This window comes from Piliocolobus tephrosceles, chromosome 4 (assembly GCF_002776525.5).
Source record: "Piliocolobus tephrosceles isolate RC106 chromosome 4, ASM277652v3, whole genome shotgun sequence".
NCBI classification, from domain to species: domain Eukaryota; kingdom Metazoa; phylum Chordata; class Mammalia; order Primates; family Cercopithecidae; genus Piliocolobus; species Piliocolobus tephrosceles.
In genome coordinates, this window is record NC_045437.1 from 311,243 (window position 1) to 337,686 (window position 26,444).

General features: G+C 49.7%; 1 protein-coding gene and 1 pseudogene across 1 annotated transcript in view; one reads left to right on the top strand and one right to left on the bottom strand.

Moving 5' to 3' along the window:
* LOC111527985 overlaps window positions 1–689 on the bottom strand; it is a 958-nt pseudogene extending 269 nt beyond the window's left edge.
* The window catches only part of AHRR (aryl-hydrocarbon receptor repressor), an 83,455-nt gene that overhangs the window by 50,364 nt on the left and 6,647 nt on the right, over window positions 1–26,444 (top strand). Inside the window, exons 4-7 of the mRNA XM_026449408.1 lie at window positions 9,699–9,788; window positions 18,111–18,240; window positions 19,251–19,387; window positions 23,100–23,299. Coding sequence (XP_026305193.1) covers window positions 9,699–9,788; window positions 18,111–18,240; window positions 19,251–19,387; window positions 23,100–23,299 — 557 coding nt within the window. The remainder of the gene's footprint in view (window positions 1–9,698; window positions 9,789–18,110; window positions 18,241–19,250; window positions 19,388–23,099; window positions 23,300–26,444) is intronic.

Sequence of the window (26,444 nt, forward strand, 5' to 3'; positions counted from 1 at the left end):
ACTGGATGAAGTCTCCCCCAGGCGCGGTCTGGGGTACTGGATGAAGTATCTCCCAGGCGCGGTCTGGAGTATTGGATGAAATATCTCTTCCATTTTATTTTCTGACTCATCTACGTTTTCTCCTTTGTAGTCATTCAAACTTGGTGTTTTTTCTTAATCCACGGCTGAATCTGTTTAGTCTTTGCAGCCAAATCATGTTGTCCAGCATTTGAAGAAATAGTCAGTTCCTTTGTCAGGGCTGGTCCAGTTTTGGGGTTACCCTTCTCCATCTCACTCAGCCTCTGCCGTTCCTGGTGAGTCTGCATTCCTGTCGTGAGCTGGTCTTCTGCAGGCTTCTTTGAACCCGTCGCAGCTCTCACTCATCCGTGAGTCTAATCACATCTGCTCCATGCATGCTCCCAAATCATTGCCCTTCTCATCAAATACTTGAATAATTCGCTGACTAATTTTTCTTCCGGTGTTACTAAAAGCTGTTTCACTCTTTTTTTTCTTTTTTCCTTCACTCTGGGTGTCTTCAGCAGTACCAAAGGCTTCTGCATGATTTAGGAAGGAGAGTCTTGGGGCAGAAGCAATAGGGGGCCACTGTGGGGTGCTGTCTTTTGCACATTGTGTTTACCAAAACATCTAATACAATTATTTTCAGACTTTATGGTTTGTAGTGTTAACCTCTTTAGAAAAAGAGTAGCCATCCTATGCGGGGCAGGTGATTGGTACTAAAATGGTAATTTTTATGTTATATATATTTTATTATAATTTTAAAAACCTTTTTACGGTTTGGAAAAAACTGTCATAAAAATTCACTCTCTCGGTTGGGTCGGTAATACGAGGGATATGGATGTCTGGCCTTGGGGGGGGGGGGGTCCCAGCCTGGTCACGTGAGCTAAAACTAAAGTCCCCAAAAATCCTCTAAGAAAGATTTCTTCCAGCTGGTGGGAGGCTGGATGAGAAGGTCTTATGTTTTTAGGTGAAAATCCGAGGCAGCATAGGACATGGTGAGATGATTATCCAGCTTGCTAATCTGCCGGCAGGCACCACCTGCCATTCCTCCTCCATGCCTTCGAGTAGCGGGCTCAGTCCGTTTCAGGGAGGCTGGCATGAGGCTGTCTTCACACCCGCTGCGGGATCCATTTCATGTCCTGCTGATTAATCCAGTTACTGGGAGGAGAACAGTGATTTCCCTTCTGTGGATCATCCCATGGACGCATTAGATCCTTTACTGAGTGACATAAACAACTAAGTCTCAAGTGTTCCATAGCCGCCTCCCCCAAAGAAATGCAGCAGGTCTGAGAAGAGAGCCCCTTGGGGAGATCTGGGCAAACCGAGAGCTTGTAAATAGCCCCGGACGGGTCCAGGCAGATTCACCAGACTTTCTGCTCATGACCCAAAGACGTTAGTATGGAACCAATCCTCTTCCTCGGAGCTGCACGGGAATGAAAATGTACAAATACGTCAGTTTTTTAGCTCCTTAGATGCTCCCGTGGATGCAGATGTCCTGCAGGGTCAATTTCCCTCTCTAGAAACGTGGTGGAGTTCAGGGTGACTGGTAACGATGGGCTTCTTGTCTGATGCCAAACCATATAAAGCGTTGGCCTATTTTGTCATCGTGGAGCAGCCTGCAGTGTTGCCCGCTGTTTTGTTGTGACAGCTGGGCAGGGGCTCCCTGACGTCTTCCTCTGAGTGGGAGGTGCTTTGTGAGACTTGGGTTTCTTGTTCAGACGCTCAACACAGAGTTCAAATCTCATTGTGAAGTCATCACCTGGCACCTGCACCTCTGTATCCAGAACCAAGCGGGCAGCACACCCTTCAGGTCGGTGGGAGAGAGGGCCTTTGGGTCACCGGCACCTGACCCGGCAGCCTTGTCCCGCCGCCTGTGACCACTAGCTCCTCCGCTCTCTCCGTGGGTCGTAACATCTTACTGCTCCCCTCACCCACTGTTGAGTTGATCTTTGACAAGTGTTTATTTTATATTTTCACGGCACCTGTGACTTTTCTTTTTGGAGACTTTACTGATTGAAAAACGTGGCTTTGCAGCCCAGCAAGCCTCTAGGTCTGAGGCTGCATCCTTTGGTGTGACTTTCTTCCTGAATCAGGTGTGGTGTGATGGCATCTAGGGAAGAACACGCAGCCTCTGGTTCGAACTGGACCCTGGGCAGTGGTTCAACCTTCCCCACACCTGTGACACCCAGCAAGATAGACACAGATGTGTGAAACGCTCTACAGCCACCTGAGGAAGGTAGAAATTCTACAAGAAAATTAACTGGGGGAAAAAACTAGGGAGAAAACAGGAAAGGAAAGGTGTTGCCCAGAAGAAGCCTCTTGCAGTGTGGATGGGAACCTGCCACAGCTGGGCTTGGGCCAGGCGCCCACGGTGCTGCTGGGCACTCGGGCCCCTTCTGCTGCCCCCAGCCCTGCTTCCTTCCAGCCAGTGGCTCTGTGAGCTGCCTTTTGTCTGCATGTCTTGCAGGAATACGGAGGGACCAGACCAGGATGGCCCCATGTCAGCAGAAAGAGTTTCCCCAATCCCCAGCCCCTACCTCATGGGCCAAATCACCCCACGTGGGAGGCTGGGAGGCACATTTTTGTGTGAGTGAACTACCCTGAACAGAATCATAATTGCACTGGTAAGGAAGAACGGAAAGTTGTCTCAAAATAAAGGGGGATCAGGTGTCTGGTCCACTTGTTTTTAGAAGCGTATTTCAGGAAAACATCAAGAAACAGAAAATACTCAAGCTGGTTAAGCCATTCAAGAGCCTAGAAAGGGATGGAAAGCTATTCAGTTAATTCTGAGAGGTTAGGAAAACGCTGGTGCAAAAATACGATGCAGGCAGCTCAAAGGAGAAACGCAGCCTCTTCTCCCCTATGAAACTGCACAAAACAATTCCAGATAAAATAATAGCAACTGACTCCCATCTGTGTTATAAAAGCACGGGCCACTGCAGTTACAGTGGTTGAGGAGTAAGGTGAGACTCCGATGTTGGGAAATACCCATAAAATTAACTTAGCAAATTAATATACTAAAGGAGGAGAGTGGCAGCTTGTAGATGATCCTGATTAAACAGGCAATAATAATAACGTTTCTTAATATAGCACCAGTTATTGAAAAGCCTATCTCTGTCCCAGTGATTTGAGGTGACACCTTTTTCATGCATCAAATTTCCATTTGTGCTTGGACCCATTTCTGGACGTCCCATTCTAGTCCATTGATTGATGTGTCTGTTCATGCTCCATGATTTAATTATAGAGGCCTGACAGTATTTCTTAGATGTTGAATAAGATGCTCCTGTCTCCTGGCTTTTTTTTCTTCCTGTGCTTTTGTAGCTATCATTGCATATTTATTTTCATATTTAGTATAAACCTACCAGCTGCATAATCAGTTTGATGCTATGTTTATTAATTAGTATTACAGCATATTGATAGATTCACTCAGGAGGAACAGGCATCTGTAGGATGTTGACTCATCTTGTGCATTGAGGTGTGTCTTCCCATTTGTTCAGATATAATTATGCAAGATTGAGGTGTGTGTCCCCATTTGTTCAAATACAATTATGCAAGATTGAGGTGTGTGTTCCCATTTGTTCAAATATAATTATGCAAGATTGAGGTGTGTCTTCCCATTTGTTCAAATATAATTTTTTGTGCCTCTGGAGATGTTCTGAAATTTTCTTCATATAGATTTTGCACACGTCTCAAGTTTATTTATAAGTACTTTAGCTTCTTTGATGTTTTTGTAAATGGGGCTTTATCTACAATTACGTATCCTAATCTGGCCGTTTTCTAGTTTGTAAAGGTTATGGATATCTGTATGTCAATTTTGTACTGAATTATTTTATTGGGGTTATTTTATTTTATTTTATTTTATTTTATTTTATTTTATTGAGACAGAGTTTCGCTCTTGTTGCCCAGGCTGGAGTGCAGTGGCACCATCTCGGTTCACTGCAGCCTCCACCTCCCAGGCTCAAGCCATTCTCCCTCCTCAGCCTCCCTAGTAGCTGGGACCACAGGCATGCGCCACCACACCCAGCTAATTTTGTATTTTTAGTAGAGACAGGGTTTCTCCACGTTGGCCAGGCTGGTCTCAAACTCCCGACCTCAGGTGATCTGCCTGCCTCAGCCTCCCAAAGTGCTGGGATTACAGGCGTGGGCCACCGTGCCCAGCCTTATCTGGGTTATTTTATCATGGATCCTCCTGGGTTTTCCAGATGTACTATGATGTTGTCTGCAAAGAGAGACAGTTTCACTTCTCCCCAATCGTTTTACGTCCTGTTGACTTTTCACATCGAATTGCATCAATCCATACCTGCAATGCAATGTCCGATGCCGTGGGAGGGAGTTGGCAGGCTGCTTCTTTAAAGGCCCACGTGGTGAATATTTTAGGCGTTTTGGGCTGGGCTGTCTCCACCCTTGGCACTCCACTTTGCGGTTGTAGTACAAAAGTATCCATAGACAATGAATAAACGCGTGGGTATGGCTGTGTTCCAGTGAGGCTCTGTTTACAAAAGCACATGGCAGGCCATAGTGGGTGCCATACTGGGGGCCGTAGTTGCACCCCTTGTGTGGGTGGTGGTGGGCCTCCCTACCCTGTTCCTTGATCTTACTGGAAACACCTTGAGTGTTTCCCTATGAAGTCACTGCCTTAGGAATGAGGTGCACACACATACATGTTACCTGTGAAGAAGGTATTCAGTAATTCCTATTTTCTTGAGCCCTTTTTTTTTTTTTCAGCAATAATTGTGAATTTCATTGAGGGCTTTTTCACCATATATGGAGATAATCATTTTTCCCCTCAGATCTGTAAATATGGTCTATTACATTAATGAACTTCCTAATATTGAACCAACCTTTCATCCTTGGATTGTATCTGCTTGGTTATTGATGCATTATTTTCCTAATGTGAAACTGGAGTCTATTTCTTAATATTTCATTTAGCTCATTTGCATCAATATTCAAAGGTGATATTGGTGTGCCATTTTCTTTTTTACTTTACTCTCCATATCAGAGTTAAGTGTCAATGTTATACTTCTTGAAAAGGACTAGAAATTTTCCTTCACTTTCTGTGCTCTGGAACAATTTACGGGGCATTGAAATTATCTGATCTTTGAAGATTTGGTGGAATTCCATGTTACAACCATCTGGGCCAGGTGCATTTTTATGGGGTAATCCCTTGATAACTTTCTCTATTCCTTCTACAGGAGTTGATCTTTTAAGCTTGCTATCTCTAATGGAGTCAATTTTTATAAATTATGTTTTCCTAGGGAAATATATACTTTAGGTTTTCAAATGTATTTGCATATAGGTCTTCCTCCCACTTTTATTCAATCACTTGCCGTCTGCCATACCCAGGGAACCACTTTCTGATTATTACTGTAGATTAGTTTGGCCTGTTCTTTGGTGTCATATAAATAGACTCTTAAGTTAATGAACTTTTGCATCTGATTTTTATTTAACGTAGTGTTTTTGCGATTCATCAATGTTTTTGCATAATAAGTAGGTTTAAAAAATTTTTAATTGTGTAACAGTATTCCATTTTATACTTATTCTGCAATTCATTTTTCCATTATCCATTATCCATTTGATAGTTGCTAGAAATAAACTAGCTTTATTTCTAGCTTTTGATTATTATGATCAAGGCCACTGTGAACATCCTTGTTCCAGCCTTTTTGTGAACATGCCCATTTCCCTTGATGAAATACTAAGGCTGGAACTTCCGAGATGTAGGGCCGATGTACACTTGCCTTTATGAGAAACAGCAGGACAGTTTTCCCAAGTGACTGTAGCATTTTACATTCCCACCAGTCACTCTCGCCCTTAGCAGTATTCCGTGCTGTCGGTCTTTCTGACAGTGGCCGCCCTGGAGTGTGGAGCAGCATCTCGATGAGGTTTTAACTTGCACGTCCCTGGTGGCTAAGGATGCTGAGTGTATTTTCATGTGTATGATGGGTGTTACTCTATCTCTTTGGTAAACTATCTGTGCAAACATTTGTCCCATTGTTTAAAATTTTTTTTTTAAATTGTTGATTTGTAGCAGTTCTTATAGATTCTGGATAAAGTCCTTTATCAATGTGCTGTGCATATTTTTTCTCTGTGGCTTCTCTCTTCATTTTTTACAGGCATTTTAAAATAAAGCCCAATTTATCAAGTTTTTTCTTTACGGATTAGTGTTTTTGTATCCTACCCAAATCCACTGACCTCAAACTCATGAGGGCATTTCCTGGGTTTCTTCTGGAAGCTTTGTGGTTCTGGGCTTTGTTTGTGTCTGTCATAGGTCTTGAGTTAATTTTTGTGTGTGTGGCATGAGATAGGAGTCGGGGTTCATTTTTCCATACGAATCTCCAGCTGCCCCAGCCACGCTGTTTTAGACCTTCCTTCCCCACTGACTGACCTAGTGCCTTGGCTGAGGGTCAGCTTGTCTAGCCTGACCTTGTCCTGCTCACCAGAGCTTTATAGGAAGCCACGAAGTCAAAATAATTTCCACAATTTTGTTCTTTTTTTAAACAAGTTTTCTTTGGCAAGGCTAGGTCTTTTGCAATTCCATAACTATTTTATTATTTTATTATTGTAGAGACAGAGTCTCACTCTGTCACCCAGGCTGGAGTGCAGTGGCATGATCTCAACTCACTGCAACCTCGATTTCCCAGGCTCAAGCAATCCTCCCACGTCAGCCTCCCAAGCAGCTGGGACTACAGGTGTGCACCACCATGCCCAGCTAGTTTTTAAAGTTTTTGTTGTTTGTTTTTTGTAGAGATGGGGTCTCACTATGCTGCCCAGGCTGGTCTTGAACTGCTGGGCTCAAGCAATTCTCTCACCTTGGCTGCCCAAGGTGCTGGGATTACAAGCATGAGCCACCACGCCCGGCCATAAAAATTTGAGAATCAGCTTGCCACTTTCTATAAAAAGAAAAAAAAAAACCTTTAAAACTGTGATTGGGATTGCATTATATCTACAGATCAATGTAGCGAGACAGGACAATCCTAACCACATTGAGCCTCAATCCAGGAACACTGTATATCTCTTAGTTTATTCAGGTATTTTCTCAGTGATGTTGCATTGTTTTCAGTATACCAGCCTTGCACATCTTTTATTAGATTTATTCCTAGCTATTTTATGTTTTTTAATTGGGGCCTGGAGTTTTCTTTGTGGGAAAGTTTTGATTAGAAATTCAATTTATTTAATAGATACTAGGTTATTTAGATTTTCTAGTTCTTCTTATATCACTTTTATTAATTTGCATATTTCAAGGAATGTTTCCTGTTTCACTTAAATTGTTTAATGTATTAACTATCATTTTTAGTATTTTCCAACTATCCTTTTAATATTTGTAGGACCTGTAGTGATGTACTTTTAAACTCCTGGTGTCAGTGATTTGTTTTTTTTCTTGATGAGTCTTGCTAGCAGATTATCCGTTTTATTAATCTTTTCAAAATTTTCAAAAATCTGAATTTTGGCTCCGTTAATGGTCTCTGTTATTTGACTGTTCTAAGCCATGTTCGTGGATTTTTGACTCTTACCTTTATTTTTTATTTCCTTTTTCTTACCTTAGATTTAACTGACTCTTCTTTCTCTGGTTTCTTGAGGAGGGACTACATACTTTTGAAACAGTCATTTTAAGCTCACTGGGATTTGATGCTGACTCTTCTGCTTGTGTGTAATTGGAAGTTTGTTACACTTCCTGTGTCCTCATTATGATGCAATTTTGGGTCTGTGTAGCTGCACTTGTTCTTACCATTCTCCATGATTTTGTGGAATGTTGCGGGGGAGGATTTGGATTTAGGTAACTGCCATTATCCTTGGCTGCCTGGGAGTCTTCAATACCGGTATTTCAAAAGCTCTTAGAAATTGATATTTATAAACCCTAATAGAAAAATTAGCACATGACATGCATAGGGCAGTTTACCAAAGAAGAAATACAAGTTACCAGTGAATGTAGGAAATGTATTTCAATCTCATTAGTAATCAAAGAAATGAAAACTATAATGGTAAAATAATTTATCTCTTTTCAAAAATAATATATCTGTTTTCAAATTGGCAAAGATTTCAGAAAAAGAAAGGAAAATAAAAGTACCCAGCAAATCCATAAAAATGGATGGCCCAGATTTAAGGAAATTAGTGTATAATAGACGGCTGATAGCCACAAACATCATGGGAGCTGCAGTCTCCGAATGTCTGTGTTTTAAAGACACAAATGGAAACATTTATGAAAGCCATGTCCAGGTGACTCTGCCAGCTCACCCCTGCCTCGTGCAGGATGTGAGACTGGGTGAGACATTCCACCTGGTAGCCTGTGCTTGCTCAGTGCCAGCAGCCGTTGCTGCCATGGACAGATCCTGCGGCTCAGAGGCCGCCATCTTTCCAGCATCCTCACCAGTGACGGCCCTGGGAAGCTGCTGCAGGGTGGGGCTGCGGGGCTCGCTTCTCAAATAAAGGAAAACGTCACGTCGAGCACAGCACAGCCACATCCTTGCCTCCTCCATCTGCTCCCTCCAAAATCCCACAATAATTACGGCTGTAACTAAGATGCAATAATCATACAAACATTGTGAATGACATACACGACTGAATTTAACATCAAAATGAAATGAGTTTCTAGAAAGTATTTTAAGATGCCATAGTTAAGAAAAAATAAAGAACTTGCATACACTAACAATAAATAAATCAACATGGTGTTAAAATCTGCCCCGTTTCATGTACCATCTCCACAAAATGTGCCCACACTAGAGGGTCTTCAGAGTGAGGTGGACCAGGCCTTCCAGAAGCACATCACCCTCATCTTAAGTGGGTCCAGAGAAGGGAAGGAAAGGGGCAGGAGCGACTCCTGTCTTGATGGTTGTGTATACCGTGTGCAAAATATGCAGAGAAACTACAGGCCAAGTTTAAACACAGATGGATAACCCCTAAGTGAGGTTAATCAATTCCAAGAGCATATTAAAAAGTCATGATCAAAGAAGCTTACCTCATAAACTACAGGAATGATGCACCATCAGAAAATCTATCGATCACGTACAAACTAAAAATTGTGATGGTGTCAGTAGATGCAGAAAAACACTTGATGGAGTTCAATATTTTTCTCTCTTTTTTTTTTTTTTTTTTTTAGACAGAGTCTCACTCCATTGCTCAGGCCGTAGGGCAGCGGCGTGACCTCGGCTCACTGCAACCTCCAGCTCCTGGGTTCAAGCAATTCTCCTGCCTCAGCCTTCCAAGTAGCTGGGATTACAGGTGTGCACCACCACACCTGGCTAATTTTTGTACTTTTAGTAGAGATGGGGTTTCACCATGTTAGCCAGGCTGGTCGATGGAGTTCAACATTTTCCATAATAAAAATCCTTAGAAAATCCAAAGGGTATTCCAGACAGTGTGTAGAAGGAGTTACATGGGCGGAAACATCTGCAGAGGGAAACAGAGAGCTCCTGCCCCGTCTTAGGTACCAAGTCTCACTGTCGCACCAAGACAAGGTGCATATTTTATAACACATAATTTTATATATATTAGAAAAGGGACCGTATAAACCATGGCTACCTTCTCATGTTGCCTGTTGACTTGGAGCCTATGACAAAATGGTAATAAATAAATAAAAAGTGGGCATTTCTAGAGGTTATGAATACGGACTACAAAACAGAAGAATATTGTTGAAAATTTAAGCAAATGATGCTTGCACTTTTTCATTTTGGGTGAGCCAATCTGATTTTTTTTGTTTTTTCTTCTAGTCTCTTAATGGCTTTGCTCTGGTCGTGAGTGCAGAAGGGACGATATTTTATGCGTCAGCAACGATCGTGGACTATCTGGGCTTCCATCAGGTAAATGAAACCAGAATAGCCCTCCAGTCTGTTAAGTGCTAGGTTCTCTTCCCTTTGTAAATGTTTGTTGTCTTCAAGGTTTGACAAATGTCTAAAATCGGGTTTTTCCTATCACTGAACTCTTATCAGATAAAGATCTCCACACTCCAGCTGTGTCTAGGGCAGTGTTTCTTCCAGCCTGGGTTCAGGGTCTTGGTATGAGGCCGCTCAGTGTCGGGGGTGTTCTGGTCTAAGGGAGCCGCGGCGCTTGGACAGCGGCATGGTCTCCTCTGGCTCGGGCCTCGGGCCCCACCAGCACCATCCCATTCATCCACTCCCAGTCAACGTCTTAACCCTCAGCTTCCCAGTGCACTCAGGACACAGCTTGTTCCGGAAATGCCCTTCCTGACGTGCGAGTGGTTCCTTTGGTATGCTGTCCCGTCAGCCGCAGGGGGATGACTCCAGACTTCCAGGCCGAGAATGGGGTTGAGGCCTCGTCAGATACCAAGCCCTGGAAGGGCAACTCACCCAGGAAAAGGTGCGATAAAAAATCCCACCCGGTTGGGCGCAGGGACTCACGCCTATAATCCCAGCACTTTGGGAGGCCGAGGCGGATGGATCACCAGGTCAGGAGATCGAGACCAGCCTGGCCAACATGGTGAAACTCTGTCTCTACTAAAAATACAAAAATTAGCTAGGTGTGGTGGCATGCACCTGTAGTCCCAACTACTAGGGAGGCTGAGGCAGGAGAATAGCGTGAACCCGGGAAGCGGAGGTTTGCAGTGAGGTGAGATCGAGCCACTGCACTCCAGCCTGGGTGACAGAGTGAGACTCCATCTCAAACAAACAAACAGACAAACAAACAAATCCCACTCAAGGCCAGGAGGGGAGCAAGGGAGCTGTTTTTCTGTCTGGAAAGGAGCTGGGGTCCCTCACGGAAAATCAGATGCTGGCTGTAGAATTAAGATTTCTCCCACTGCACGGCAAGGACTCCCAGGATCTGGATATCAGGCATACTGCAGACTGATGAGATGACTGGAGAACCCAAAGCAGCAAAAATGGGGCCCTTTATCTGCACTTTCACAAACCACTCCCACAAAAATACCCACCCTGCAGATGAGCTTATGGTGCAAGTAATAAACCCAAGGCAGCCATAGACGGTGAGCAGGATCCAGCAGACAGGTAAACAAACCCTGCTTCCTGGAAGAACTTAAGGAACAAAGCCGTCCAAAGGAAACTGGCAAACAAACAGATTTAAAACAATAAAAGATAAAAGCAGCAGTATAAAGAAAGCACAGCATATGATGAAAAAAAGAACAGATATGTTTGAGAAAGATCAAAACAAAACTTTGAAAAATAGAGAGTAGTGTATTAGGGTTCAGTCTGGAGACAGAAACTGTGCAGAAATTTGAGCAGTTTTATAGAAAGACTTACGATGGGTTTAGTGTAAGGAAGTGTTAACCAGTAGCACCAGCTCAGCAACAAAGGACTAAAAGGACTCTGAGGACACAGATATAGCAACAGAACAGCAGCAGTGCCCACAGGGCCCAGGCAGGGGCCGTCTTGGAAACGCCAGCCCCACTGAGGCTGAGAGCCAGACCCTCGGTGGCACAGGGTGGGGCCATGACCTGGGCAGTGGAGAAGTTCCCAAGATGTTCAGGCCAGGGCTGGCTGGTAGGAAGCTTCCCTTTGGGACCCAGGTGAGATGTGCACCTGGAGGCCGCTGGGCGCTTGGGGAAGCTGTGACACTGGGAGGTGCACACTGGTGGAGCGGGAGGCCCCAGGGGAAGCCCTGCCCCCTGCAGTGCCCAGCACCTCTGCCTATGAGGAAATGGTCCCAGAGCCAGCATTCATGCCGAGCGAGAGGCAGCCCATGGGGTGATTAAAGTGAAGATTTCCCTGGTCAGGTGGGAAGCCTAGGGCTGAATCCTCCCAGTCAAGTGGGAAGCCTGGGGCTGAATCCCCCCGCCCCGGTCAGGTGGGAAGCCTCTAGGGGCTGTGCAGGGCAGCAGTCAGTGGAAGCCAGGAACCACCCCGCTCACCCACACTAGTCCCTGACGAGTCATTAGAATTCATGTCTGCCCAGGCCCTGAGGCTGCACAGAGTTCTATCCAGTTTCCATGAGAGCCAGGGCTTTGAATTTCCCCACAGCTGAAGTCGCTGCTGCCTGCTGGTGACTCTGCAAAGCAGCTCCTCTAGTCCGCCCCTAAGTGCAACCTCCTGCCCCTGAGCCCAGGCCGGTCTCCCTGTGAACTGCAGGGACCATGTGACCGCCGGGCTCATTGCAGTGAGCTTGTTTTCCGCACCGCGGCTCTCTGCACACTGGATGCCTCCTCCGGATGGCCTCTCCCCCAGCATCCACGTGAAGGTGCAGCTCGTCAGCACACCTGGGCCGGCCCTGGTGGAGGACGCAGGGGGACATGGCTGTGTGCAGGGAAAGGAAGCACTGTGCAGTGGGCATGGCTGCCAAGGGGTGTCCAGGCCACTGTCCTGTTGGGAACGCAGTGCAGGGTGAAGACACAGCTCTGCTGTCCCAGCAGCGACCTTGATGGCTCTGAGCCTCATTTCCTGTGCCCACACCATGGCCAGCAGCGGTATCTGCCTGCCAGGCTGTGGCCAGACCACAGGGCCACTGAACAGAGGAGTGCTGGACAAAGCCCTGGTGCCTGGCGCTGCATCTCCCACCACAGAGGGACATCACTCTAGGCAGCTGCTGTTGACACCGCATGACCACAGGCTTTGCTGAGTGTGCCCTGGCATCTGTGATTGGGGCACTTTCATCTCCTGATGTGCCCTATGAGAGGGGACCTGGAGTGACGGCGGCTGGTGGGTCCCTCATTCCCACAGATGGCATGAGTATCTGGGTGGCCACCCAGCATCCTCTTCATCTCCATCTTCTGTGCTCCAATCCCACGGAGCTGCCCGTGGGATGCTTCCTTTACACGTAGAGAGCTGTGGAGTGGGTCCGTATGCGTTTGCTGGGCTTTGGTGCATCCTTCACTGAACAGGGGAGCACTCGAAGGACAGGACATGGGCAGACATGAGGGTGTGGCTCAGTGACTCTGTCAACCTAAGCAGAGCAGCTTCGGCGTGGTCTGTATGTGCAGGGCCTGAGTCTAGAGACGACCGCTTGCTCTGCCTTTTGCATGCTCAGAATCACCGTCAACTCTAGTCACTGCGTCCTGAGCTGCCCTGAGTTCTCCAGTTGCACCCAGAGCCGCTGTCTTTAGCCATGGCTCGATGGTCTCACTCCAGGGTTTGGTTCTGGGGACAGGGGCAGGTGCTGTACAGAGCAGCTCTGATTCCAGGTCAGAAATTTTGCTAATTGGGCTTTCTGTTTTCTTGGCGCTTGGTCATTTTCCCCCAAGCATGAGAAGTTAAAAAAAAAAAAAAGTTTCGCCTTGATTATGAGGAAATTGGTTCCAAATGCCATTAAATCAGGCATTGCCTCTAGTTTATGCAAAATATCTCATGAAAATATTAGAACAGCTTTGTGCTTGTGTGAGTTTATTGTGCAAAATGCTTTACAAAAAGTCAGAAACCAATTATTCCTGGTCACAGCGTGAGTGCATGATTTCAGTGTCTTCAAGTTCAGCAAGCTTAGTGAGGAATAAACGGCTTTAGGTGTATATTTTAGTTGCCAATGACATTTGTTGATTCAAGAAGTTGTTAGTTCTCTCAAACATTAGAGCTCGTCGATCAGAGCAGTTAGAATCCCACAGGCATGGTTAGCTGATGTGTGCAAGCTTTTGCACAAAAAGGTAAAAATGTTAGCCGCTGGAGTGTGCAGCATATTAAAATTGGAAATGATTTTATTCTAAACTCCCTAAGTGGTGGTGTAAAGCTAAAATAAAGACTGTCTTTACTTGATGAAAGGAGGGTTTGTTTTTGTACGATTTGGATAATTTTAATGTCGTGCTCTCCCCCTCCCACTTCTCCCACCGTGTATCTTGATGTCACTTTGTGGGAATCAGACTTTAAAAGATTAAGACAGACTTAGGGCAGACATACCACACTGATGATGAAAACACAGAACTTTGTTTCCTCAACCTAAACAGGATTTACGTTTCACCCTGTCTTCGGATTCGCCTCAGTTGGAGAACTCTTTCCCGCTCTGCTACGTGCTCCTGTCTTGAGCAGCAGGCCCTTTCTCACTTGTTGAATTCCCTTTCGTTACCTGACTGCGGGGTTGGAGATGATGGATGAGGTGCTCGGGCAGGCCTGGGGCTGCTCAGGGAAGGTGCTGGGGGTTCACCTTCCGGGGGCCTGCAAAGCTCAGGGTTGCCTGTGGAAACTCATGCGAGGACCATTTCGGTGTGGGGCAGTGTGGGGTCGCCAGGGCGGGGCTGCGGCTGCTCTGGTGCAGGAGGAGGCGCACTCCATGGTGAAGAACTGGAGGGCGAGCGAGCTCCGGGAGATGCAGGGCCTCATGATCTGGTGCAGCACCAGCTACTGTGAGGACAGCCGGGTGCCCATGCAGCAGGTGCACCCAGGCCCCCAGCACTGCCATGTGCCTCTGGTGTAAGCCCAGGCCTTGGTGACTGGTGAGTTGGAGAAGTCCCAGGACTGCCGGGCTTGGGGCACCAGGCATTGCAATGACAAAGCCAGATTCCCAACATTAAGGGAGTGAGGGCTCCAGGTGAAGCAGCAGCTGCCGGCCACATGACCATGGTTGCAGATGACCTCGTGTGCCTCACCCTGACTGTGACCACAAAGATGAAGGAGTCTCTCTCTTCTACTGGGAAATAAGTATTTGCCTGTGGCTGTTGGGGCTGAGGGCAAGAATCTATTTTTTAAAAGGAATGGGAATTTTTTTTTCTTTTTTGTTTTTTTGAGACAGAGTCTTGCTCTGTCGTCCAGGCTTGAGTGCAGCGGCACAATCTTGACTCACTGCAACCTCTGTCTCCTTGGTTCAAGCAAGTCTCCTGCTTCAGCCTCCTGAGTAGCTGAGATTACAGGTGTGCACCACCAGGCCTGGCTAATTTTTGTATTTTTAGTAGAGACAGGGCTTCTACTAAAGCCCATGTTGGCCAGGCTGGTCTTGAACTCCCAACCTCAAGTGATCCGCCCACCTTGGCCTCCCAAAGTGCTAGGATTACAGGCATGAACCACTGTGCCTGGCTGGGAGTTTTAGTCTTTTAAGCAACATTTATAAATGAAGAAATTAGGGATGGCAGCAAGTGTAAGGGGAATGTCGCTTGCCTCTGGACACAGGTTCCTCTGCATTTCAGTTTTAAAAAGCTGGCACTAAAACGTGTCAGAGCTCACACAGGAGAGTGTTTGGAGCCGTGTTTCTCATTGTCCTGGCAGAGCCGGGGCCCTCCAAGGTGCCCGGCTCTTACTGCACAGGGACCAACAGGCTGGCCGGTAAGAGCTGATGGGCCAGCTCTTCTGTTTGTTGCCAACCCCGTTTACTGGAAGTGTCCCCACACCATTTTCCATAAGCTGTGAAACAAATGTCGTAAGATCTCTAATTCAGAAGGGGAAAGACCCAGGTTTCTGGGTCTTTGTTTCCTTGGTTTTGTGTTACCTATGCCCGGGTGTAACGTGGATTTGAAGATGTGGAACCGGGAGGTAGAGTGGTTTGGATCAGAACTCTGAAACCTTCCTTGTGGATCCCCTTTTCTGGCCATCGGGATGTGGATGTGTATTTGTTAAACTTCTCACACGCTGCGTCCTTCAGCCTGGAGACCCTGCGGAAACACGAGAGGCGACGCCGCGGTAGGGGACGCCACGGTGGTTATGTAGCTAAGCTCCCTCTGATGGGCCCTGAGGCTGCTGCCATAGAGCGGCAGAACCGTGCAGTTCCTGGAGAAGAAGCGGGTTTTGATTGCGAAATATTCCAGTATCCGGAGTGAACACTAGAGGAGGAGCTGTGGCTACTTGATGAAAAGAGAGCTGTGAAGTCCTGGATTTGGGAAATCCTGTTTTCGTAGAACAGGATGGGATGGAAGCCTAAACCCAGCATTGCTTCCCAGCCCCTGAATTAACAGAGCCCTACGAAGACAATCCCCTGGTAACAGGAAGTCAAGGAGAAAGAGGGAGCCCTGAGGCTGGGAGGAGCGCAGACTCCCACCCTCACCAAACACTGGCTGCCGGGGCATTGGCAGCGGAACGGAGGCGGCGCTGCAGGCGCTGGGCGAGCTGCATCCCTGCAGGAGGAAGCCGGTCTTGAGTCCTGGCTCACACCACAGACAGCTTCCGGGCATGATGGAAGTTTCCAGAAGATAACAGAGCAGAGCTAGATCTATGAGGAAAGATTTCTCAGGAAAAAAGCCCTCCCTACACAGAAAGGACGGATGGGTTGGGCCTCCTGGTCCATCAGGGGGGCAGGATGGCAGCGGGACACCTTGCATGAAAGGCGGCCCAGAAAGGACTGGGCAAGGCAGCTGGACAGCTCAGTGGGGATTCCAGAAAGAGACATGTCCGGCCGCAGAAAGAGACATGTCCGGGCCACACACACGCATGCACGCACGCACGCACCCACGCAGGCACCCACGCATGCACCCACGCACACAGCCACGCATGCACCCACGCAGGCAGCCACCCACCCACACACACCACACAGGCCGGCACCACTGAACACCTGAAATATGCAAAGATGCTCCTTCTTATGGTTCAGGAGGTGGAAAGTTGAAACCATAGCAAGAAACATGGCCTATCCGCCGCAGTGACTAAAAGATAAAGAGGGAAAAGGACAAACATTGGCCAGAAGGTGCAGCCGCTGGAGTGTCCGAGCCTTAACTGGAAGAGGAGCTTCCCCGCCTGGGAGGCTGCAGCTGGCGCCTGGCTGTGCCAGTCAGGAGGCCCTTGCAGACCCAGGGCCTCCTTGTCCACAGCGCCCATCCCGCGGTTCAGCAGCTGCCCTCAGGGTGGCGATGCCGGGCAGGGGGATGCTGGCGGGTACCCTCCCTCCACGTGGAGTCCGCCGCGCAGAACCAGCCCCCACACGGAGGGCGCCCGACTCAGAGGCAGAAATGGCCTTGCGGGTGCCGGCGACGCCCTGTGGCCTCACTTGGGTGGGGTCCCGCGGGGTGTTTTCTTGAAGGTGACTCACCCAACTGTGTGTTCGTGATTGGGCGCTTTTTGGCCTAGGTTACCCTCCAGTTACCAGTCCTTAGGAAGGCACCGAAGGCAGAGCCCCGAGGAGTACACAGAGGGGAGGCTGGCACGGCGCCTTTCACTTCCTTTCACTGTTCCTCTGTATGACGGCAGAGCCCCGAGGAGTGCACTGGGGGGAGGCTGGCGCGGCCCGTTTCATTTCGAGGGGTCTCTGTTCCTCTCACCGCTCGTGACAGCGCATTCTCAGAAGGGAACTGCGGAGGCACAGGCGGTTGGAGTCCAGGCCCTTGAGTGAGGGCCTCCCCCTGCCCTCCTGAGGCTGTGTCTCGTCTTGTTCCGGGAGCCCTGCGGGTCCTTCCCACTGGGTTGCCTGAAGATGCTCGTCCCTTTAGGGTGAGTTTATTACGTTCCTCTGAGGTCTTGACTCTTAAGGAGCTTCCCCTCCAGTTAGGAAGAACCACTTGGTTATTATCATGATAACAAATGGCCACTTAGAGTTAGGTCACCCTGAAAGAGTCCTGAGGTTCTAGCAGTCCCTGGCAGGGTTAATTATTCGGGGGTGGGGCGGGGGTGTGCGGGCCAGGCTGCAGGTGCAGGTGCCTGACTTTCTTCAGTTAGGAGAAGGGAGAGGGCGGTGGGATGGCCGGGCTTTCTCAGACGCAGACACACTCACAGGCAGTGGTGACAGTTGGGTCCCCCTTGAAGTCAGTCTTCGTGGCACACAGTGTCAGCCTCTGTCGCCGGACATGGACCCTGGGTGCCTGTGAGGGTCAGCCTCTGTGTCAGGGCCCGGATTTGCTTCTGAGCAGGTGGAAGGAGAGGACTAGAGAGAGGCCTGTGAACTGGTTCTTGAGACTTCATGAAAGTGAGTGAAGGTTGAGGCCTGGGTGTCAGGAAGGAGGAAATCACCCGCCATAAGATGTGAAGTGATGGGAAACAGTCACAAAGAGTCTAAGTCGACAGGAAAGTGGATGTCTTGGCCCCACATTGTGGCCCAGAAGATGCCCATCTTTTAGCCTCCCACTTGCCCTCAAAGGCTGGATGTGGGCACCACTTGGTGGGCAGACGGATGGGCAGGTGCTCCAGACAACTGAGACAGGCGTCTTCCCAGGAGGGAGCGGGGGCCCCGGGTCAAGCGCCGTCTTTTCAGTGGGATTCTTTCCCTGTGGCTGTGACTTGCTTTGACAAGTGGAGTGGAAATTTTTCGGTTACTCGTCAGTGGAATAAAGTGTGTAAAGCCACTTGGGGTAAGGCTGGAATAACCTTGCTGCGCAATTTCAGACAGACGTGATGCACCAGAACATTTACGACTACATCCACGTGGACGACCGCCAGGACTTCTGCCGGCAGCTCCACTGGGCCATGGACCCTCCCCAGGTGGTGTTCGGGCAGCCCCCGCCCTTGGAGACAGGTGGGTGTCTGGGGTCCAAGTGAGTCACCAAAACCTAGAGCAGATCACAGAACACGCCACTGCCTCTGGAAATGACCCTGTCATGCCTTCTTGGTGTGCTTTGCCTTCCACATTGACCTTAGCGCCATATCTCACCTTTCTTCAGAGGCCTCCTCCCGTGTCCCTCCCTGTCCTCTGGTTGGGCTGCACAAGCTCCGTGTGGCTCGAGTGTGCTTCACTCCTGGTTGCTTGCCTGGGCTCTGCCAGGTGTGAGGTCACCGCCATTCTTGTCACCCCACCACAAGCTGCAGCCCTGGCCTCTTGTTTTGCAAACTCCCCTCAAGTCTCATGTCTGCCAGGAAGTTTCTTTGCTTCATACTAGAGTTATCCGATAAAAGTCCCTGAAAGATGATTGCTACTCAGAGTCGGTTGTCCCTTTTCACAGAAGACCCCTGCACAGGGCTTGCCCCCAACCTCCCTGTGGCTCTGACTGGTAAGATGAGCCCGGCAGGTGTGGAGCTCCTTGACAGGCAATGACAGGCGGGGGCTCTGCTGGGACAGTTGCATCTGGGCTCTGAGGAGAGGCGACACCTGCCCGGGGTCCTGTGCAGAGGGTGACTCCTGGGTTCTCTCGCACATATCCACGGAAGCCTAAAATAATTCACGAGAAGTTTCCACCACCACTTCATGTGACAGTATGATTGACCTTAAATCAAACAGCAGAGCCCAGGCACCTACATGGAAGACCCTTTTATAAAGCTAAAAATAAGCAAGATGAAACCATCGTCGTGCATGCGCATGTACTAAAAACGATGTTTTTAAAGGCAAGGGATGATGAAGGCAAAATTTGTCCGAGCGATGTCTAGAAGGATGCTGGGCGCAGGAGGAGCGCGCGGTGATAGGGTTTACATGACTTTGCACGTGAGAGCCATGGGTGTGTTTGTTGCGTGCTCTGTGCATGCAGTTGTGCGTGTGACCTGTGTGTTTTGGCTTCTCCCACCGCCACGCCCCTTGGCCACTATGGTCTGCAGGAGATGATGTCATCCTGGGGAGGCTGCTCAGGGCCCAGGAGTGGGGCGCAGGTGCGCCAACCGAGTACTCAGCCTTCCTGACCCGCTGCTTCATCTGCCGTGTGCGCTGCCTGCTGGACAGCACCTCGGGCTTCCTGGTGAGTGTGTGGGCTCCTGGCAGGGGGCTCCCGACATCTGGGGTGCATTCTGCCCTGGGACGGAAGGAAACAGAGAGCAAGAGGAGGTGGGGGCGTTAACCCACGTGTCCTTGGTAGAGGGGCAAGGGCTTGCGCTGAGCTCTGTGCACGCTGGGATGATATGGGGCCTTGACGCCTCTGAGCATGCGAGGGGATGTGTGATGAGTCAACTGTGAGGCCTGCTGTGGTGGACAAGCCAGGTCGATGAAAATGTAAAACTCTGCAGTAGGTTTATACTCTAGTTGTATCTTTATTTATAACTTATTAAAATATTTTTTAAAATGTGCCCCACCTCTGCCAAGGGCTGGCAAGCTGGGAGAGCCTCCGGCTGTGGCTGGCGTGAGTGGCTGAGCCCACAGCTTCTGCTGAACTTTTTGGTTTCACCCTCTTCTCTTGCAAACAGATACTTGGGATTTTCACTTGTGCTATTTGACTATTTCTTCTTCCAGCTCCTCATTGAATCAGAGAAATCCTCCCCATTGGACATGTCAGGGAAAAGGCCTCCCACCCTGTCCCAGACCCCTGCCCACCTTTTAGACCCCTGAGGCACTGGACTTCCCCTGGGTCGCAGCATAGTCAACCCTGGGTGACAGCCCCTGAGAGGCCCAGGGGTGGCCCCTGCTGTCTCCTGGCTGCAAGTCAATGCCACAAGGCCCTCTCACCCCAGCACCCTAGCTGGGCAGGCCCCCTGGGCTCAGCTTTCCACCCATGTGTGGACTCACGACCTCCTGGGGACCTCGGGTGCAGACCATCCCCATGGCAGAGGCACCTGTGGGTCTGCCTGTTTCTTTCTCTTTCCCACCCACTGGGTGCCTGGTGGAAGGACGAGCTCTCCACAGGCCCCAGATCTGCTGCCACGAACATGCCCCAGGGCACAGCTTTCATTTAGGTAACTAGTGACAATAAAGATTTTTTTTTTTTTTTTTGAGACAAGAGTCTCGCTCTGTCGCCCAGGCTGGAGTGCAGTGCGCGATCTCAGCTCACTGCAAGCTCCGCCTCCCAGGTTCCTGCCATCCTTCTGCCTCAGCCCAGCCTCCCAAGTAGCTGGGAGTATAGGCACCCGCCACCATGGCCAGCTAATTTTTTTGTATTTTTAGTAGAGATAGGGTTTCACCATTGGTATTTTGTTCTATATTTTGTGGAAATTAAGATACTTACTTTTATTGGCTAAGGAATGTTGTTCATTTTTTAAAATTATATAACCAATTCCTGGTTAATTAAAAACTCTTATTTCTAGATGACACAAAATTGGAAGGATTTTACTGTGCAGCCAGTGGAATATAGTTTAAAATGAAATTGTCAAACAAAGAACTGAATGGAGGAAATAAGCCAGAGAAATTAGATTGACGCTAAAATGTTGCAATGAGGTTTACACAAATAAGTGTCTGATTCTGTTTTCCCATTAAAATCCATTCATCCACAGCACCATAAAGGGCTCCTGTATTGACAGAGAACACACCAAGACCCTGCAGGACCTCACAGCTCTTCCCAGCTTCCACCCTAAGTGGTGCAGTCTGGGCAATGCGGGTGTCATGGAAGCTCCCTCATGCCACAGGGCCAGCTGAAAATGGTAGTCTTTGAGATTCGGCTGAAATTAACTTGGGAGCTTGAAGTCAGCCGTGTTGGGAATATTTATACTAAAGAAATCGGCAAACACTGCATATCTGGGAAGTTTTCCCCCTGGAGAGCTAGATGTTAAACATTTCCCAGCACACCACTGCCTTGAATCCCCCACACCAATTGTGTGAGTGCTACACAGCAGGTGTTTATTATTTGTTTAATATATCCATGGACAGATGGAAAGCTGGATGAATGGATGGGTGAATGGTTGGATAGATGGGAAGATGGATGGATGGATGGATGGATGGATGGATGGATGGATGGATGGATGAATGAGTGGATGAGTGGGTGGATGAATGAGAAGATGGATGGGTGGATGGATGGATGGGAAGATGATGGATGGATGGATGGATGGATGGATGGGAAGATGACGGATGGATGGATGGATGGATGAGTGGATGAGTGGATGGATGGATGAGAAGATGGAGGGATGGATGGATGGGAAGATGAGGGATGGATGGATGGATGGTAAGATGGATGGGTGGATGGACACATGGAAAGATAGATGAATGGATGGATGGTTGGATAGATGGGAGGATGGTTGGATAGATGGGAAGATGGATGGATGGATGGACAGATGGAAAGATGGATGGATGGATGGATGGATGGTTGGATATAGAAGATGGATGGATGGATGGATGAGTGAATGGATGAATGGGAAGATGACAGATGGATGAATGGATGGGAAGATGATGGATGGATAGATGGACGGATGGATGGATGAATGGGAAGATGGATGGGTGGGTGGATAGATGGACAAATGGAAAGGTGAATGGATGGACAGATGGATGGATGGACACATGGATGGGTGAGTGGGTGGATGGATGGATGGATGGATAAATAGATGGGTGGATGGATGGCTAGATGGACAGATTGATAGGTGCATGGATGGATGAGAAGATGATGGATGGATGGTTAGATGGGAATATGATGGATGGGTGGAAACATGGATAGATGAATGGATGGGTGGATGGATGAATGGATGGGAAGATGAACAGATGGATGGGAAGATGGATGGATGGAAACATGGATGGATGGATGGAAAGATAGATGGATGAAATAAGGATAGAGAGAGGGTGGAGTCACATTGTGGGGTCATTCTTCCATAGAAGGCAGTACCCCTGAAGGCCTTTGGTAAACAAGTAAATTATACATCAGCCTTCTGTTTGTAGAGAGAGATTTTATTTTATTTTATTTTATTTTTTTGAGATGGAGTCTCGCTCTGTCGCCCAGGCTGGAGTGCAGTGGCACGATCTCGGCTCACTGCAAGCTCCGCCTCCCGGGTTTACGCGATTCTCCTGCCTCAGCCTCCCGAGTAGCTGGGACCACAGGCGCCCACCACCTCACCCGGCTAATTTTTTTGTATTTTTTAGTAGAGACGGGGTTTCACCGTGTTCGCCAGGATGGTCTCGATCTCCTGACCTCGTGATCCGCCCGTCTCGGCCTCCAAAGTGCTGGGATTACAGGCTTGAGCCACCGCGCCCGGCCTATTTTCTTTTATAACAAACTCCTAGGTTACTTGCTGGCTTTTAAAATCACACTGTACACCCTAGATAAATAAAACCACGTTGTGCCTAAATTTTATCATTACAAATGAAGAATTCATAATTTGTAAATGGCGTGTTAAAGCTGAAACAATCTTTGGAGATAATCCACTCCTGCAAATTCCTGCCAGAGGGTTGGCCGCTGGCCCGGCTGTGGGTGGGTGGCAGGTCCCGCAGGCGCAATTCATGCCCACCGGTGCACGGCGTGGCGCACATGAACGTGCGCGAGCACACATGCAGGAATGAACCGGTCAATCAAAGGCAGTTGCCACGACTCCACAGAAACTGGGAGTGGGGGACGGTTTCAGGATGAGTCAAGCACATCGAATCGCTGTGCAGGCCCCGGGGTCGCAGGCTTGGCAGCTGCTGCTCTGCTGTCCCTAGCCGCTCATGGTGAGCTGCCTCCCTGCGAATTCCAGCCGCTGTCACGTCCTTGAGTTCTGTGTCCTATGACCACCTTGCCAGGGCACTTTGTGAACACGCCTTCCTCTCTCTCTTTAAAACACCAGACAATGCAGTTTCAAGGAAAACTGAAATTCCTGTTTGGACAGAAGAAGAAGGCGCCGTCGGGAGCCGTGCTCCCCCCGCGACTGTCGCTGTTCTGCATCGTGGCGCCCGTTCTCCTCCCCTCCACAGCGGAGATGAAAATGAGGAGTGCGCTTCTGAGGGCAAAGCCCAGGGCAGACACCGCGGCCACCACGGATGCAAAGTGAGTAAGACTCGCCCTTCACAGCCGCATGGTGCCTGCTGGCAGCCACCACAAAATGCCTCCATGCTCAGTACTTTCTGTATCTTCTTTCTTCATTTCCAGCTGGTAATAACGTAAGTTTCGTGTTGTAAAAGTCATTACACAACATAGGCAGCAGCGATTAGGTCAAACAATGTTTTTCAAACTCCTTTGCAAACTGGCACCAAATCGTCCTGTTACAGAACCAGTTTCGGAATAAGTGGCCTGACCCTGTGTCCTCCAGGTAATGGGGGGTTTGCTGTGGCCCCTGCCTTTCTCCACCTCTCGGCTGCCCGCTCTTCGCACTGTCTGTCCGTGGACAAGCGGAGGTGGTTCCTGGCTGCAAGAGATGCGGGAGAAATGCGTCCCTGGTGGGCAGATGGAGGGTCAACGGCACAGCTGCCCCTCCAGCTGGTCCTCGTCCCTGGCCGAGCCAGTCCTATCCCACAGCATTCTCAGCCTTTCAGAAGTAGAAAACAGCCTATGGGTCCCCAAGCTTGTTGGTACTAGGACTAGGGACCAGTTTGGCAGAAGACAGTTTTCCCACGGACTGGGAGTGGGGGATGGTTTCAGGATGATTCAAGCACATTGCCCTTAACTGTGCATTTCATTGCTGTTTTATTACGTTGTAATATATAATGAAATAATTATACAACTTGGCATAATGTAGAATCAGTGCTAGCTCTGAGCTTGTTTTCCTGTAACTAGGCGGCCCCATGGCGGGGGGTGATGGGAGACAGTGACAGATCATCAGGCGTTAGATTCTCCTAAGGAGCTCGGACCTAGGCCCTCCCTCACATGCACAGTTCACAACAGGGTTCACGCTCCTGTGAGAATCATGGCCTGGCTGAGCTGAGAGGCAGCGAAGCGCCAGCGGTCATGCGAGCGATGGGTAGTGGCTGGAAATACAGAGGAAGCTTCGCTCGCTTGCCCGTGGCTCACCTCCCGCTGTGCAGCTTGGCTCCTAGAGGCCATGGATGGGTACCCATCTGTGGCTGGGGGTTGGGGACCCCTGCCCTCGCGGATTCGTGTCTCCAGTTCCCTAGAATGTGTTAAGTCTGTCTCTGGTGCTGGGAGAGATGGAAATGCTGTGTGTATAGAAACTGTGTGTTCCGCCTGCTGAGAAGACACCAGTGAGGTAGGGCTGGGGCTGCCGGGATGCCAGAGATCCAGCTTCCTCTCAGAGAACTGTGCAGGACACCTTCCCCGGCCACCTGGGCGAGTCGTTGCTCTTGCCACTTCCTCCTGGGACAGCCTGGCGGGGCAGGGGCTGAATGCAGGGCGGAGGGGTGGTCTGGGATGGCCCTGCCCCCTGGCCCCTGGCCCTCAGCCCCCGGGTCCTTGGCTGTTGGTGAGGTGCCCCTGCTCTGTGACTCCAAGACCCCCCGACTTGTCCTGCTCGGCGCTGCAGGCCCAGGCCCTGGTAACCAAGCGCAGCTCAGCCCTGCCCTGCGATCCTTCAGCCGCTATTGGGGCAGCCCGCTTTGTTCATGGCCTCCCCACTCTGTGAGCAGCAAATACTGAGTGGGAAAGAAATCTTAGCAGGCATCGAAGTCAGCTCCCCAACCCATTGGGAATCTCTGCCATAGCCCCCAGGAGTGATTGGCTGAGGCTGCACAAACCCCACACAGAAAACATTGCTGGGTCCAGACAGAACCTTGAGAGCAGATTCTTCCTGGTGTGACTCGAATCTCACTGCCTGGGGTTCCACGGCCCTGTCTTGGCTGAGCGCTCTCTGCTCTATTTGCCTTTCCCCTGGGTTATGGTTTCCAGATATGTCCTGATTCCGATGCTTCTCCTCTGCCCGTGGACAGCACCCGGGACGTTCACAGTAGGTGGAGCCGTGCAGACTGGAGACGTCCCCGCCCTGTTCCGGGCGCTGGCTTCACTGATGTACCTGCTGTGGCAGGCGCATTAGGGCGATCCTAAGTTGCAGTCACGTGCGTGGCCTTGTAGTCTGACTTAGGATTCTCCCTGCATTCCTTAACTTCCGTTGGTATTAAATTTCATTCTTTCAGATGCAGTCTTGATTGACCTTGTCAGAGTCCAGGCTCCCGAACTAGTTTGAGATCTGGGACTCAGCAGCACCCACCATGCTGCCGTCCCTCCCGTTCTTTGGCGCCTTTGATGGGCCAGCGCGTCCTCTGTATTCACAGCCGTGCCCTCCGTGGGAGCCCCAGGACCCACCAGTGAGACCCCTCTGGGAGGACCCCGTCACATACCTGCTGGCTTCCTGATGCAGAGGATACGGCCGAGGGCCCTTTCTTCCCTGGGTGCCTGCAAAGGAGGACCTTGGAGGCTCTGGGACCCCCGGCTCAGTGTCCAGGGTTGACCGTGAAGGGCTTCCATCTGCAGGCCCCGAGGCCGCCTTGCCGGCACTCACAGTGCTCTCTGCTGTGGGCGTGAGTTCCATCCTCACCTCTGACCTCTCTAAGATAACCATTTAGACAGCTCTGCAGTCTGACAGTAGCAGCCGTTATTTGAAGGTTTTCACGTTGCGTTGGTTTCCACGCTCGTTACTCATTTCTGCTCATGAGCGGCTTCTGCCTGGGCCCTGCCAGCCCCACCTCACTGCTGCTGTCTGAGGGCGGACAGAGGGCAGCTCCAGGGATGGCCAGGACATGGGCCAGCCTGCTGAGGCCCACACGTCTCTGCAAGGTTTTAAACTAAATGCATGTACCTTATTTTAAAGGATGGAAATGTAAAGTGCAAGGGATAAAGGGAGAAGAAGTAAATGCTACACAGGCACACAGAAAGCTCTGGGGTCCCTGCAGGGCTCGGGCCCAGGTCCTCCGGCACCTACAGGGACCACGCAAACCCTGGAACACTGTCCTCCGCTTACAGTCACCATGGAGTTTCCGCTGCACACGGCGAGCCTGGTCTTCCCTGGGAGTTCCCAGCCATAGAAGCAGAGGGGACGTAGCCCCCTGGTGTCAGAGCCAGGCAGGGCAGGCCTGGCCCCACCGCACTGTGTGTGCGCACAGCCCTGTCGTCCTGGCCCTGGGGTGGAGCGTAGGTGTGGGATTACAGGCACAGGTACTGGGCCGAAGGTCACAGCACTCCTCCAGCGGCCTGGACGATGAGACCCCCGTGGGGTTGTGAGGGTGGGGTGGAGCCCAAGGCACAT